Raw genomic sequence first — 17586 nt, forward strand, 5'->3', positions numbered from 1 at the left:
TCAAGATCACTCCCCATGATGTGAATGCAAGAGTGTTGTGGGTCTCCCTGCCAAGATTGGCCATTTGTGAATCACCTAAAAAGTTCCATAAAAGCCAGTGCACCCCTTCAACGGAAAAGGATTGTCCATTTAGAAGGGTAACCAATATATTTCCAATAGGTTTAATGGGGGAAATAGGATAATACTGATTAGGGATAATAAGAATTCAGAAATGAGAAAGCTGCAGAATATTACGTTACATTAATATAGTTAGCACCTCTATTTATTCATCTCATAGCTACTGAAACATTTATACAGACTCCTTTTTATCATTCAAATTCTATCAATTAGGTTGGCATGTTCCCATCAGGTTTTAGGCAAAGTTTCTTCTAACACAGTGGTGGGATTCAAATAATTTAACAACCGGTTCTCTGCCCTAATGATTTCTTCCAACAACCAGTTCACCAAACTGCTCAGAAAGTTAACAACCGGTTCTCCCAGAATGGTGCAAACTGGCTAAATCCCACCACTGTTCTAACACCACAATCTACTAAAACATTCCATACTTAGATGAGGTGCATGTAACAAGTACCCTTCTAAGTTATGTTCATCGTATGTTGAAGACCTGAGGGCACCCAAGGTATGAAGTTGAGTAGTTCCATTGCTTACAGATCCGTGTCTTCTATGACATCAGGGTTGTCCAAAGTCTGTTTCCTTCTTTGAACTGCATCCAGAATCTTTTTCCTGGGCCCCAGCGGAATGTTGATACTTTTCAGATCATTGTCTGAACACAACATCAGAGCTTCCAGATCTATCTTCTCCTTCTTGAGGATAGAAATAAACTCAAACATATTCAGAGAAGCCAGGAAGGTCTCCAGAGGGCTAGTGTCAGGTTCAATGTCATCATCCAGACCCAGTTCCACTTCATCCCAGGGCAAGTCCTCCAGATTCCTCTCCTGAAGACTGTTGGCACTGCCAATACTGTCGTTGAGACTTGGTGAGCGTTGAAGGTGGCTGTGAAGCTTAACATTCATCCTGTCTGTATTGTCTTCCCCCAAAATACTGGGATCACTTTGACCAATCCCAAATAGTCCACTACTGACATAGTTCCTCCGGAATACCATGGTACCAAGTCCAGGCCGATTGAATAGAGAGTCATGGCCAGAATCAGTACTGACCTCAGAATGGGTGGAGTCCAGGTGCAAACCTGGATCACTTATGGCACGGGAGACAGTATCTTCGTCAGACAGGAACATATCCCTAACATTTCGCCGGGTCCATTCCTTTGGGCTAACATAGGTGCCTTGTTTCACAAACATGACATCGTTGCCCAACTGTAAGCCACACAAGGACCTCACACTTTTCCTCCCATCCTCATAAATTTTGAATGTCCCATCCACCTGTTTCTTCTTCTCTAGTTTCTTCTGGATTTGTGTCTTGCCCTTGGCTGTGCCCTGTAGGGTGGCCTGTGAGTATGGCAAGGAATTCATCATGGACATGTGTTGAAGCCTCCTGCTCAATGTGCTACTGGAGTAACTGGAGAAACTCATTGTGTCTGAGCGGTCAGACATCTCTTTCTTGTATCGCTTCTCCATCCTTTCGTGGTGCTTTTTCTGCATCTTTACACAGTCCTTAATACGTTTCTCTGCATCTTTAAAGGCTTTGTCCTTCAACTTGCTCACCAGCTTAGGGTTGAGGCTGCTTTGCTTAGCAGCAATGGAGTCCAAGTAACGCACACACTCCATGTGTCCCTTCATGGCTGCCATGTCCAGTGGTGTGTGGTAGTCATTGTCCAGACACCAGATATTGGCCCCAAAAGACACTAGGAAGGAGAGGCAATTCAGGTGGCCATTGGCTGCTCCCAGGTGAAGAGGTGTGTTCCCCCAGATATCACATTTGTCTGGATCGCCCCTGAAATGGTGTGAAAAACAGATAGTAAGTTCTCAAAGAGGTCTGTAATCTCATTTGTAGATATTCTTTCAGACTTCTAAAAATACATAAATCATTTTTCCATAGGTTGGTTACTTTCCAGTTTTATGGACTTGGATTCCCATTCTCAACAAGAGAAGTTATGATGGTTGGAGAATTCTGGGAATTAAAGTCCATAGCTCTGGAGAACACCCAGTTTGGAGAAGACTAGCCTTTCCCTACTTTGTTCCTTCTAAGTCAGGGGTGTCCAAACTTGGCAACTTTAAGACTTGTGGACTTCAGCTCTGCTGGCTGGGGAATTCTGGGAGTTGAAGTCCACAAGTCTTAAAGTTGCCAAGTTTGGACACCCCTGTTCTAAGTGCATTTGGAGATCAGGTCTCAGAATATCCCATCCTGGCTCGGAATTCTAAGTTTTTGTCCCATCTGAAGAGCATGGATTTTTAAAAGTGTTTTTTTTCCCCATAACCACTCTTACATCATTAATCTTACAGTGTGTCATCTGGGTACAGTCTTTGTGTCATCATATTTAACAGTTACACATTTTAAATCTATTTTTATCTTGCCTTTACATTTATATTTCAATTGCCTTTTTTTTTAAACAATGTTTTTTATTGTTTTTACAAAAAATTCTAGGAAAGGGGATGATGGGTGAAATTACAAATTTTGACAGCTACATTATGCAGGAAATGGCATTCCCCCCAATTCTCATAACTTTCACTTATTAATACATTATATAGTTACTACTTAGCAATATTTTTGACAGCATATTTTAACCTTATATCTTCAAGTAATTTCAATCTATTTTACATCAAACAGAAAAAATTCCCTGTATTAGCAATTGCATTATTTTTCTAATTCACTTTTGTGATCTAAGTTTTCTCAGTGTTGCCTCTTCTCCCCCCACCGGCAAGGCTCCGGCACCTCCCGTGTCTTGTGTATTTTTGTGTATTTTTCAATTGCCTTTTAATTCAGCTGTTCCCTTATAATTCTACGTTCCCGCACCCAAATTTTTCAATTTTCTGTTTCTTTTTGTCTACATTCATTTTCTATCCAGCGATAAAAACATCCCCATATCTTATAATACTCCGATTCTTCCTTCTTGAAGAGCATATTGAGGACAGCTAACAAATACAAATAATTTACATTTTTGTTATTAATCTTTATGCTGTTAAACTGCTAAGAGTATTTTTCGAGCAGTCTTTGAAGGAAGAAAGCCTTGCTTGTTTAAGTGGTGACCAACAGTAACATTTGTAACATAGCTTTATAAGATGAGAAGTATATACAGTGTGAGAAACGAGAAATACCTTATGCATTTCACATTTAAGTAGACAATTCAGCACATATAGCACACCTATCAAGCCTCACAGATATATATTCTGCCCTGCAAAAATAACACTTGGCAACTTCCACATTTAGTTCATTTATTTTATTTTATATTCCGCTCATTCAGAAGCTTAAGGAACATACTTGACCCATTTCCAATTCCCTATCTTATGCTTTTTCAGTAAGATGTGAGAGATTAGCTCCAAGGTCTCCTTCAACCTTAAACTAAACAACTTTTGTACATAGCCTGCCTGAAAAGATTGCTCTGCGGGTAAAATCGGAAAGAGAAAAAGAACTTAGATGCTTTGGGAGAAAAAAACATGGTAATAGTAGAGTCAGATTCAGGCTTTTGCAATGCTTCTTAGCCCCTTTGAAATGTATAGACAAGACAGGAGGCATAGTATTCTTTCTTAGTGTGGACATTTGGGCAGCTTCTCAATGTTAACAAGGGCTAAAAGGGACCGTGCCATGAATTTCGACACAAATCTTGACATCTGAAACACATCCGTGATGTTTCTCAGCCACTGATAATGTGGGCAAAGCAAAGATCCAAAAGAAGTGAAGTTGTGGGAGCAGAGTTTCTTTCTCTGCTGAGAACTCAGCACCTGCAACCCGTTCATTTGGGCTACTTGCTTAGCCCACCCTCTCTCCCTTGCCTTGATACTGACCTATCAGTAGTGGGAGATTGAGGGAAAATATCAATATTTGATGAATTGCAGGCAAGGAATAAATTATTGATGGTATGTGGTTAAAGAGACCGTGAAACCGAAAATGCCAGCGCTACTAAGCTTTGGATACAGGGTACACGAGGTTTTATGTTCTAAATAAATGCCTGTGTATTAGAGTGGATCTCTATATGTCTCTGTGGAAGAAGAAAAACAGAATCAAATCATACTCATTTTCTCCTCTCTTCCTTTTTCCTGTTGCATTGTAACTCGTTGCATATTTCCTGGAAATATAAATACACCGTACCACATTTATCCCAAATAGTGCTGTGAGTTTAAAAATCTTGTCTCCGTTTTCTTTAATTCTTCATATTCAGTTTGGTAGAAAAATGTTTTTCCCACTGCTTATGGAGAACGTTTTGATAAAATCTTCCTGTGTGAGGTACTAGGTTACTAAGGTATGCATGCGAGATAATAATAATAATAATAATAATATATTTATTTCTTAGCCGCACCCTCTCCCGAAGGACTCCCGAAGATAGTGGTCTGACTTGCTGTAGATTATTATCTTCCATTCATCTGCAGCCTCCATGATTTTCCAGCCATCAATTAACTCTCAAAGGGAAAGTCATGATGGAATTCTTCCTATGTTAATCCTCCCCCCCCCCCCCCCCCAGAAGCATAGGTGGTTAAAGAACATTGCAGACTTCCGGAGGAAAAGTAACCTACACCAGCACCCACAATATCACAATATGCACCACAAAACATGAACACACAGTAAGAAAGAGATTGAAAAATAGAAGCTCCTTTTGAAGAAAAAACAACTTTTGTTGCCTTTGGTAGCATTGGTCTTTATAGTTCTGTTCTTCACTGTAGAAGGGGGGCAAAGCAACAAAAAGTATTATTCCTCTGCAGCCTTCAGCAAACCATATTAAGCATATGATGCCATGATAGTCTTTTGAACTTGGGATTCACTATTATTAAGCAGGAAAATTATCAGCCACATGACCGTTTAATTCATGCATCACTATTAGCTCACTAAGTCAGGTCATCTGTGCAGAGGAACCAAATGAGTTTACCATAGTCAGTGAAGTACAGGGCAGTTGTTTATTTGACCATAAGCAGTGACCTCTGGACCTGGGTGCTCAAATATCCTATGAGGTACCTTAGAGTAAAGGGGCAGGCAATAAATGCAAATAAAAGAAAAAGAAACTCATACTGCACATATTTGTGTCATGTGCCTCAAATGATGGCGTTTGGATGCTGATTTTGTTTAGGTACCTCTTAATTCTAATTAATTCTTAAACTTGCCAGTCTTGAAATGCTAAGAATAGGCTGGGAATACCCAGAGCCAATTCATGTTCCCACAGGCCAACCAGGAGGAAATGGGGAAACTACCATTCAGTCAGTGGCCCATACCTTAAATTATATACAGTTCCTGGAGTTAGAAAAGTCCTGTCATCCCTGCTGTGGGAGGACTTTAGTGGAGGAGAATACAAATTGCTAACCAATGGTCACATCTACTGACTTCTGTATCTGCTGCATGCATTTTGCCAACTCACTGTTAAAAAATAATAATCTGATGCTATTACTAAGGAACAGCTGCCGGCCTAAAGACATCATTTTTCCTAAGTAGAAATTCCCATTAAATCTGGCATGATGGCATGGCCCTGTTCTTCCGCAGTTAGATGCTTTTCCCAATAGCTACAAACCTGGCCATAGGTTGCTATACACTAGTATTTATGGAATAGGTGAAGAGAGGCTTATTTAAACCCAGGGAGCTAAGGATTTAGGGTATATAATTATACTGTGCCATATAAATAGCTGGGTGCTCCTGGCCTAAATCAACAGAGAAATTCAAGCTGAGCATTTTTATACAGTAGATTGACAAATTGACCAGAAAGTAACCAGGTAGGACTAGTCTAGACTTCACAGTAACCTTATCTCTGACGCTGCTCTGAAGTCTAGGGGGAAGGATGAGAAAATGGGAAAACAGCCCAACCCCCACCCAATCCCTTTGGACTTCAGCTGCTGAAAGAGAATGGCACAGAGATACAGCGGTGGGCTGCCAGTGCCTCTTTTGCAAAAAAAAACATTGCATCTGGAGAGCTCCTTTCTTGAGATCATATTCTGCTCTGCATTACTTATTATTTAACTCTATTAAATCATGCAGTCAAAAATCATGTACTTAAAAAAAGATTACAGGTGCAATGCCATTCCATATTACAGATGTGATATACCTATGGAACTCCTACTTTTATTTTAGGGATATAACTCTTCCCCCCCCCCTTGTATTTCTTGCTTTTGGCCCTATTGATCGGAATCAGAATAAGAGTTGGAAGGGACCTTGAAAGTCTTCTAGTCTAACCTCCTGCTCAAGTAGAAGGACCCATACCAGGGTTGGTGAATCTTTTCGGCACCAAGTACCGAAATGGAAGCATGCACGTGCATGCTGGAAACCGGGTGAGCAGCTGCCCGGCGCATATGCACATGCTGGAAGATGCTCTGGCCAGCTGGTCTTCACGCATGCATGCACACCAGAAACCAGAAGACCAGGTGGTCAGAGCATCTTCCATGCGCATGCCGGAAACCAGAAAATCATCTTCCCGATGTGGGCATTCATACTGGGCAGCTGCTCTTCCAGTTTCCGGTGCTCCCGCACGCAGGAAGGCCAGCTGGCCAGCACGCCAGAACCCAGAAGGGCAACAGGCAACTGCTCACATGCAGGGAGAGATTGCTCTGCATGCCACTTCCAGCACGCATGCTATAGGTTCGCCATCACAGCCTTATACTATTTCAGATCAGAGTTACATACCAGGAGTTATAGTGCATTGATGTCCCCACCTTGTGCTTCATAATCCACTCAGGGTTATTTATTATTATTTATTATTTATTTCTTTGGATTTCTAAACCGCCCCCTCTCCCAAAAAGGGACTCGGGGTGGTGTACAGTCAGATAAAATGCAGATAATACTAAACATTTAGATGGAGGAGAAGAGACTGTACAAGAAATAAATATGCTATGGAAACCCTAAAAAACATCCCCAATTAAAATACCCAAACCCAGTTAAAATATATCCCCGGGAGACAAAACTAAGAGAGTGCCAGGCCAGCTGATTGAAACAGGTGAGTTTTTAATTTTTGACGGAAGGAGCGGAGGTCGGTGGTGGTTCTGATGTCGGGGGGGGAGGTCATTCCAGAGGGTTGGGCCCATCACAGAGAAGGACCTACTCCTAGGTGTCGCCCGCTGGCATTGCCTAGCGGACGGCACCAGGAGGAGTCCCTCCCTGTGTGAGCGGATTGGTCGTAGGGACGTGTGTGGTAGGATGCGATCCTGCAGATAACTAGGTCCTATGCCATGGAGCGCTTTAAAGATGGTAATCAATACCTTGAAACGCACCCGAAAGGCCACAGGTAGCCAGTGCAGCTCGTGCAGGAGGGGTGTTACGTGGGAGTATCGTGTACTCCCCATGATGACCCGCGCGGCTGCGTTCTGAACTAGCTGCAGTCTCCGAATGCGTCCCAAGGGAAGCCCCATGTAGAGGGCATTGCAGTAGTCCAGGCGAGACGTCACCAGCGCATGAGTGACCGTGCGCAGGGCACTCCGGTCCAGTAGGGGGCGCAATTGGCGCACCAGGCGGACCTGGTGGAACGCCCCCCTTGCCACGGCTGCCACATGGTCCTCCATTGACAGCCGGGCATCAAGGAGGATGCCCAAATTGCGCGCCCGTTCCACAGGGGACAGTTGTTCGCCCCCTATGGCCAGCGATGGTGTCAGCTGGCTGAACCGAGGTGCCGGTAGCCACAGCCACTCAGTCTTGGAGGGGTTGAGTTTGAGTCTGTTGTCCCCCATCCAGACCCCGACGGCTTCCAAACACCGGGACATCACTTCGACAACCTCGTTGGGGTGGTTTAGGGTTGAAATGTACAGCTGAGTATCATCAGCGTACAGGTGGTACTCAACCCCAAAACCACGGATGATCTCACCCAGCAGCTTCACATATGCGTTGAACAGGAGAGGCGAGAGGACCGACCCCTGTGGCACCCCACAAGTGAGTGGCCTCAGGGTCGACCTCTGCCCCTGTCAACACACATTGCTTCCGGTCGGAGAGGTAGGAGCCGAACCACCGCAAAACGGTGCCTCCGACTCCCATCCCCTCCAACCGGCGCAATAGGATACCATGGTCGATGGTATCAAAAGCCGCCAAGAGGTCTAATAGGACCAGGATAGAGGAACAACCGCTATCTCTGGCCCTCCAGAGATCATCGACCAACGCGACCAAGGCTGTCTCTGTGCTGTGCCCGGGTCGGAAGCCGGACTGGCGTGGGTCTAGATAATCGGATTCGTCCAGGTGTCGTGGAAACTGCTGCGCCACCACATTCTCAACAACCTTCGCCAAAAAGGGGAGGTTGGAGACTGGACGGTAGTTAGCTAGCTCCATTGGGTCGAGTGAAGGTTATCCAAACAACGGTAGCATTTATGTCAGAAAACCCAAATTGCAACATATGTAAATAGTGAAAATGAAAGTATTTGCCCCTCTGATAAAACCTCAACATTTAATGCCTAAGCAGGAAGACTACTTCACTTATCTGAAAAAAAGATTTTCTCTGCTTCTTTAAAATGTTGCCAAGCTATTCCTTGAGACAGAGTGGTAGTTCCCACCCACGCCTCAATCTTTGGGAGAAATCACTCTTCAGTGAGTGAGCTCAGGGGAAAGGTGATTAATATTTGCTTCTGAATTAGAAGCTGAGGCTTGGAGTGATGAAGGAGAGAACTTATTGGTTTCTTCCCATCCAAAGAATTTTCAAATGTAAGGCAACACACAATAAATGGGACAGGTTTCAGTGTTACAGGGCAGATCACAATATCTTCCATTCTGACCTAGTACAAGGTTGGTATCGTCCCCTTACACAACCTCCATCGCTGTCTGGTATGATGATATACAGCATTTAAGCATCACCCCATATGTGTGGGCAAGGGGAATACGGAAAACAGAGAGCAAATTAGTCCCATATGGTTAAGGGAGTGGTAGAGGAAGAATCTTCAGATCACCTTCCCACTTATTTCAGATCCTCATTTCTGGAGAAGCTCTAATACACTCAACTAGTATATCAGGTTAAAGAAAATATAATTATGTGCAATTATTACATTGCAAAACAAACTGAAGCAGGAATCAGCAAGTATTGGGAAACAATGGGAAAATACTGTTGTAAGGAAGTTTTGTACTTCACTGGCTTACTGTATATTCCAGTCAATGAGAACATCTGTTTAATAGAATAATAAGAGTATTATAGCAATACAGTGTATGCTACTATGTTAAGGTCATTTCTTACCACAGATAACATGATACAATCCAATAAATTAGGCCATGGTTACTGCTATACATGTTATCTACATAGCAACATGTAAGCAGATCGCACAATTCTCCAATTTTCAAAAAAAAAGGGTTACACAGTTCTTCACATTCAATCACAAAAGGTACTTTGGAGCGTATATTGGTGCAAAGATGGCATTTGTTACAGTTGGGAAAGAATATGTACTGGATTTGAATATCATTCGCTCTCTTTGTAGGAGGATGCACAAACCTATGATGAAATCCGTGGTACGTTTATATTGCATGAAAAGGGAAATTAAACACCAACAGGAAGAAATGATTGAAAGGACAAAAGTGATACTGATGTATAAGATAATATGACAGCCATCTTGTTTCCCATGCAGCAGCAAAAGATAAGTCATGTCATCCTGAGAAAAGATGCAGCTGCTTCAAGGAGTTGCAAAGCAGTGTTATGTTCATATCCTCACCAACCCCAAAGCATTCCATCCAACTTATTTCTTAATTGCTACACAGTCTAAAAACAAAAAAAACTACATTCTTTTGTGATTCTCAGGTCTCATTGTTGCCCCTTTTCCTTCTTACACAGAGGAAGTTGTACTCCAAATCTATTAACACCCACTTCTACCAGTATCAGGGTGTGTCTTACATCTAGATTGTCTATACCGTATTATCTATACATCAGTATCACTTTTGTCCTTTGAACTGTTTCTTCCATCAGTGTTAAATTTTCCTTTGCCTGCAATATAAACATACCACAGATTTTATCATAGGTTTTTGCATCCGCCTACAAAGAGAGCAAATGAGATTCAAATCCACTACATATTCTTTCCAAATTGTGTCCTATGCCAGATCTGACAGATTTATATCTGAAGTATTGAATGTTCCTACTTTCATTCAGGAGTAACTCAAGAGGAGCTGAAGAGCTCTCTATCTGAGAGAAAATGAGGTTGCCAACAACCTCTATCTCATCTCCTGAAGCCCTTCCTGGCTGACCTCTGCCAATCATCAGCTTTGGTTGCAACAAGGGCAACACAGCCCCACTGAAGAGGCTGTCAAAGGCCTGCAGTGAAGAACAGAGATCTTGGCCAGCAAAATGCTGACTCACCTCCCTTTTTCCAGCCATCCCATTAATTCTACTTTTGACCCTCATTAGAGTACCGACAGGAGGAGGAGAGATGCTTTTTGTAACACTAATGAACTAGGCAGAATCCTGCCTCCCTCTAGTGCCTGTGCTGGATGAAAAATAATGGTGGATTTTCTATACACAAACCATCCATCTGTTATGTAATGTAGGGCAGAAATCATCCGATTTTTATTTCTTACCTGTAGGATATACCTGTGAACATACAATTATGTTCACAGTTTACAAGAGGTAAAAGAGCTGGGTTACTTATTATGGTATGAGTAGTCCTCGAGTTATGGCCATTATGGCCAACAGTTATGTTTCTTACCTGTGAACATCAGCCACCATGATTAAGGTACAGAACAAGAGAGATACCAGCTGAGGCCCTAATGCACAATTCACCCATACTTGAAAGGGTGTCTCCCAGCATGAAATGTGTTGCCCTTGTTGCCAATCCCTATCCTCTCTACCACTTTGCTTCAACTCACTGGTGAGGGGTGGCAGAACCCAGCATATTTTGCACAGCTGGTGGCTGCCTTTGGATGATACATTATTTCAATAATGCTAAAGTTAAAGATGACTTAAGTCCATCTTGCTTATAGGCTGGGGATGAAACAGAGGCAAGATCACGGGAGCTATGGCAGAAAAATGATGTTACCAAAATACGTTTGTGCTGTAGTTAGGTACAAGTGCTGACCTGGCCTTGGAGAAGAAACCAGATGGATAGATCCATGTGGTGTCTCATTAGCTCCGTACCCACAGTACATCCACTGCTTATTTTGACTCAGAAAAATCCCCAGAAATTTTGCAAAGGAAAAAAGCACTCTGAATAATTGAGCCCACAGCTCTCTGAATCACAGGTCATATTTTCTTCAAATTTCATCTTTGACCACACAGAAGAAAATGAAACTATTGTTAATTAGAAAGGGGAACATTGATTGATGTTGAACTGCAATGCTTTGGCTTTTCTTAAGATAGTTAATCTTTCTCCCTCTCTCTTGCAAATTCTTTGTTTATTTCAATTAAGTTCCTGTAAATATTTCTTCTCCCCCAATAAAACACAGCCAATGATGGAAGCTTATTTTAAAACATCAGGACTATCTATCATTTCCTAATAAGATTCTTCGTCAAAAGGGCAGGAGCATTTTTAGTACTGTATTCTTCAACAGACAGCAAGCGGGTGTTTTTTTCAGTTCATTAAACACTAGCCAGGCCATGAGGAAGATTCTTTGCTGGGAATATTTATTCCAGCTTGTATGTACTAAGAGCATCTTTCTGCAGAAACCAACGTCTATGCCTTTTACATCAGAGCAGAATTATATGGATTTCTGAGTTTTCACCTCCTCTTACGGTTTTTGGATGTGTTTTAAAGCAAGAGGCATGAATTCCAGCAAGAAAGGAAAAATACTTTTAAGTGTCCATAACTGACACTTAAAAGAGAATTCTGTTATTTGAATCGGTCCAGTACATGCATATTTAAAAAACGGGGGTTCTGAATCCAGCAAAGTTCAAAAATACAAGAACACAAAAAAAAGTAGCAAGGGACATAGGAGATAGTTTTCATACTTGGCAGAAAGTATGGAGAAACATCAATTTCTTATAAGCACATGTGTTATAATAGCAGTCATGAAAATAATATTTTTTTAAAAACCTCAGTGTGAGGATCCTTATTGTTTCCATTTCTTATTTTATTTGTAAAATCATGAATTTAAAAGGCCTTGTGAAGATCTTATTTTGTCCCCCAAATCTGGGGGCCAGTGATGCCACTGCAATATGAAAGTAGCTCAAAAAGATGCCACTACTCGCTGATTTGCCTTAGGTAAGCCCTGAATTGTTACCACTAGTTCAACTACAAAATGGGAAGTTGTATCACACAGAAGTATTACAGGTGATCCTCGGGTTACAATGGCATTTAGGACCGGGATTGCCATTGCTAAGCAGAGCAGTCATAAAATGCAACATCACGTGACTGCATCACTTAACAACAGCAATTCTGGCAGTCCTGGTTGCTGTTGTAGCCCCAAGACACGTGGGTCATTAAGTGAGAAGAAGTGGGAGTCCCAGATAAGGAGTCTGGATGGGGTGCCGTGGGTGGGGACGCACTATGGAGGGCAGGTGAGCAGAGGGCTGCTGCAGAGTACAGGATTCCTGGGAATCTTCTATTCTGTACTGGGACTCCTTGGGGAAAATGCAGTGGGAGCAATTTACAGAAGCTACATGCGACTTTCCGTGCCAGCTTCCTCACTCATTTTGCTGGTGGGAAGCCAACAAGGAAGCTTCCAAAGGGTCATCCGGTGACTCTGGCTTGCTCTGATTTGTAATTGCAAGCCAAGTCCCAAGCAACCAGATCACAATCATATGATCATGGGGATGCTGCAAAGGCTATAACTTCACGGACTGGTCATAAATCCCCCTTATTCAGTTGCTGAAAAAAGTGGCCATAACTCGAGGACTACCCATACCATAATAAGTAACCCAGCTCTTTTACCTCTTGTAAAGCTCAACGTTTGGGTCTTACCTCAAGAACAACCTAAAAGATGCCTCCAATAATTCTGTTACCTTCCAGATAATTTTTCTCCTCCCTTCTTTACTCTTTCAATAGTTAATACAAAATACTGATTATATCAAAGAAAATAAATGTATACAATGCATTCAGAAGGTATTCAGACCTTCACTTTTGTCAACTTTGTTGTGCTGCAGCCTGATCCTATAGTTGTTGAAATTCATTTGTTTTCTCATTAATCTACCCTCAGTATAATGACAATGTGAAAACAGAATTTTAGAAATGTCTAACGTTATTAAAAAGAAAAAAAATCCTGAAATACCACATTGGCATAAGTATTCAGACCCTTTGCAACAACACTTGAAATTTAGATCTGGTGCCTCCCATTTCTCTTGATTGTTGTTGACATATTTCTACAGCTTGATTGGAGTCCACCTGTAGTAAATTAAATTGATTGGGCATGATTCTTCAGTGCAAAACACATGAAAACCCACTTGGAGTTTGCCAAAAAAAAAAAAAAACTGAAGGACTCTCAGATGGTGCGGAACAAGATTCTCTGGTCTGATGAAACCAAGATTTAACTGTTTGACCTCAATTCTAAATGTTATGTCTGGAGGAAACCAGGCATCGCTCATCACCTGCCCAATACCATCCCAACAGTGTAGCATGGCGGTGGCAGCACCACGCTGGGCGGGTGTTTTACAGACATTTCTAAAATTCTGCTTTCACTTTATCATTATGGGGTACTGAATTTCAACAACTGTAAAGTCAGGCTGCAGCGTAACAACATTGACAAAAGTGAAGAGTGTCTAAATACTTTCAGGCATGCACTGTATAGCCAAACTGGCTTGGATCACAAGTCTCTAACAATCCTTATCAGCCGACTTCCTTCAATGGATGTTGGAAAGGAGATGATTAAGATGCTAAACGGAGACCTGCATTTAGCAGGGGATTGGAATAGATCAGCGATGGCGAACCTTTTTTGGCTCGTGTGCCACACGTGGGGGGAGCGCAGGGGGGGTCGTGTGGGGACGTGCCGCACCCATAATGCAATGCGCGACACCCCCCCCCCAGTGCACAGGCGCGCACTACAGACGCGACCCCCTATTTTTACATGCTTTTTTCGCCCTCCCCAGGCTCCAGAGGATTTATAGGAGCCTGGGGAGGGCGAAAAGAGCCTCCCCCACCCCCCCAGAGGCCCTCCGGAGGCTTCAGGGACCGTCCGGAGGCTTCCCTGAAGCCTTCGGAACGCTTAAAACGACCCTCTGAGCAAACCGGAAGTGACTTCCGGTTTGCTCGGAGGATCGTTTTGAGTACTCCGAAGGCTTCAGCGACCGTCCGCAGGCTTCCCTGATGCCTTCGGAGCGCTTAAAACGACCCTCCGAGCAAACCGGAAGTCACTTCCCATTTGCTCGGAGGGTCGTTTTAAGTGTTCCGAAGGCGTCAGGGAAGCCTCCGGACGGTCCCTGAAGCCTCCGGAGGGCCTCCGGGGGGCGGGGGAGGCTCTTTTCGCCCTCCCCAGGCTCCTATAAAGCCTCTGGAGCCTGGGGAGGGTGAAAAATGGCTTTTAAAAAGGGTGAACTCAGCTGGCCAGCGCGCGATGCGCACTGGCCAGCTAACAGGGCAGCACCTCGCGTGCCCTGACAAATGGCTCAGCGTGCCACCTGTGGCTCGCGTGCCATAGATTCGCCATCACTGGAATAGATGCTGTTTAAAATCCCTTCCAACCTTGACTTTCAGCCTTTGAAATATTTCTTCAGATTGTAATGAAAATGAAGGCTCAGGACAAAACAGTTTCTTCCCCTCGGTTAAGATATGCATCTCTTCAGCCAATCCATGAGCAGCGACAAGCTCACCCCATCTGAATTTTCAGTAAAACCCAAGGGAGTACTGGAGTTCATTGCAAACAATCTGGGTGTGATGGAGACCATTCTAGACCAATGTAAGCAAAAAATTCAGCTGTTGAAAGTTTGGATGGGGTGAGGAGGAGAAATATTGAAGGAACTGATCTAAGCCAGAGCTTTTCTGCTTTCCAAGTGTCTCAAGACACATACCGTCAATACATCTAGAACTTCATAAGATGGGAACCAGAGATGGTATTCTGCTGGTTTGCCCCGATTCAGGCGAACCGGTAGAAACGGCAAAGGAAGGCTCCACCCACGAGCTGCACGCGAGCTGCACGCGAGCAAAGTAAGTGCACACACACGTGTACTTACGGTTCCAAACCGGTAGCGAAGATAAGAGGAAACCATTACTGATGGGCACATCGTGAAACCTTGCCCTTCCTGAACAACAATGAACTCAGGGCATCTCACCTGCCACCAGGTACAAATGAAAGCTGCTGTCACTTCAGTGGCCTGCAAGGTTCAGTGGATTTGATGCCCAGAAAGAAAGGACAAACCTTTCCTTCCTGGGATGAAAGGTTTCATCCAGGCCTGGATGAAAACAAAAACGCAACAGTGCAAAACATCAGACTTACCCTCTGCTAACTATCAGCCTTAAGGCATCCAAGTTGCCATGGTAGGCAGCCCACAGGGTTGGGGTCATGCCATCTTCATCAGGGGAATTTAAGTCCTTCTTGGTGGATTCTTTCAGCAGGTCCAGATAGCCGTCTCTGGCTGCACGGTGGTACTGGTCATTCATGGTGTAGCCTTAAAGCTTGCCCATGTCCCTGGGAGGGTGAACGGCACGGAGATGGCAACAGAGTTCTAGGAAAGCAGCTGTCAGAGAGAAGGGAGCTCCGTTGCCAGGATACTTGAGATTCCCTGCCCGGAGAGGGCAGGAACTCCTCATATTGAAGGCATATTATCTGCTGTGGATTCCCCTGGGTCCTAAAAATTCCTGCCTTTGCCTTAGCTAGCCCCTTGCAGAAGACACTTCTCCTTTGGGCCACTTACCTGGTGGGAATATCTGCTTGGTAATGTCCTTTTGGAAACTTTGGCTTGAATTACTAAAGCAACAGTTACTAAATCAAGAGTGTAGCACTTCAGAATACTTAGACTCATCCAGGCTGAAGTTTTATTCCAGACTTACTCTGTCCATCGAAAGAATTCTGGCAGGAAGAGTAAAGAGTAAAAATATTCAGAAATGTATCTCCTTCTACATCCATACTCCTCCCATGTTTATTCAACAATTCTTCCATCCCCTTTTTTTTTCCTCTAGGGGGAATGAGTGACGAGAGAGATACATAATTATTACACACTCACTTTAGGCTTTAAACTATCTTATCCCTTATGTAGTACCCACTGCTGGCCAGTGATTATGGGGGACGGGGGGCAGCGGGGCATGCACAGGCCTTCAAGTCAGTGTTGACTCCTGGTGATTGCATGGACAAGTCCCCAAAGTTTTCTTGGCAAGAATTTCCAGAAATGTTTTTCCACTGCCTCCTTCCTAGGTCTCAGAAAGAGGAACTGGCCCAAAGTCACCCAGTTGGTTGGTGTCCAAGGCAAGTCTAGAACTCATAGTTGCTGGTGATGCACCTTAACCAGAGGTGGGTTGCTCCCAGTTTGGCCAAACCGGTAGTGGAATTATGGCTGGGTTGCAGAACCGGCAGCAACCCAGGCGCGCCACGTCCCTGAACTGGTTCCCATGTCTCTTATGCCGTTGCCGGCATGTTTCTGTTCATGTGCAGAACAATATTTAGTCAACTGCACATGCGCCAGCAACATGTGGCTGGCGTGCGCATGAGCAAAGCAAGCAGTAACAATACCAACCTGTATAAGAACTCACCCCTGACTTTAACTACTATACCATACTGACTCTCTGCCCAGCAAAAGATTAATTATATGCCAGGCCAGTGTTATGAAGTCATTTAGAGAATGCATCCAGGTGACAGTCTGACACTTGGCACCTCGCTACACAACAGCAGGCATGATCTTATCTCCAACAGACGCATGGGAGGCCACTGTCTTTGCAAACAGGCTACTAAAGGCAGCCTAATCTTTAGTAGCATGCGTTGGGCCCAGATAAAATAAGACACAAAAGTGTGTCAGCTCTAAATTAACTAGTTTCCCTTCCCTTACACCAGTGCTTCTCAATTATTTTCTGTCATGCCCCCCCTAGGAAGAAGAAAACATTTCGCGCCCCCCTCCCCGCGCGACTGTAAATAGTCTAATTTGTCTATAAAATTGTTATAAGTACACCTCTGCATAACATAGCACACCGGTCTTTCCTCGACTCCCACCGTAGTCACATGCTTTCTCTCCTCTTTCCCTCTTACTTGTCTATCCTTCCTTCCACCCTCCCTTCCTCCTTCCCTTCCTTCCTGCCTCCCTTCCAGTTCCCTCCTTCCTCTTTCCCCCTGCCTGCCTGCCTTCTTTCCTCTTTCCCTATCCTCCTATCCTTCCTTTCTCCCTCCCTCCTTCCCTGCCTCCCTTCCAGTTCCATTCTTCCCTCCTTCCTTCTGCCTCCTTCCTGCCTGCTTGCCTTCTTTCCTCTTTCTCTCTTGCTTGTCTATCCTTCCTTCCACCCTCCCTTCCTCCTTCCCTTCCTTCCTGCCTCCCTTCCAGTTCCCTTCTTCCTCTTTCCCCCTGCCTGCCTGCCTTCTTTCCTCTTTCCCTATCCTCCTATCCTTCCTTTCTCCCTCCCTCCTTCCCTGTCTCCCTTCCAGTTCCATTCTTCCCTCCTTCCTTCTGCCTCCTTCCTGCCTGCTTGCCTTCTTTCCTCTTTCCCTCTTGCTTGTCTATCCTTCCTTCCACCCTCCCTTCCTCCTTCCCTTCCTTCCTGCCTC

The 17586-nt window shown here is 44.0% G+C and overlaps 1 protein-coding gene across 1 annotated transcript; it reads right to left on the bottom strand.

The window, feature by feature from the left end:
* Nucleotides 1-644: 644 nt before the first annotated feature.
* On the bottom strand, nucleotides 645-15500 carry USH1G (USH1 protein network component sans; the record flags this gene model as incomplete). The annotated part of the gene is made up of 2 exons (XM_081936479.1): nucleotides 645-1890; nucleotides 15337-15500. The coding sequence occupies 2 exons, from the start codon at nucleotides 15498-15500 to the stop codon at nucleotides 645-647; spliced, it is 1410 nt and encodes a 469-aa protein (XP_081792605.1).
* Between the last annotated feature and the right edge of the window lie 2086 nt (nucleotides 15501-17586).

Source organism: Natrix helvetica, assembly GCF_964273705.1.
Source record: "Natrix helvetica genome assembly, chromosome: 1".
Classification (NCBI taxonomy): domain Eukaryota; kingdom Metazoa; phylum Chordata; class Lepidosauria; order Squamata; family Natricidae; genus Natrix; species Natrix helvetica.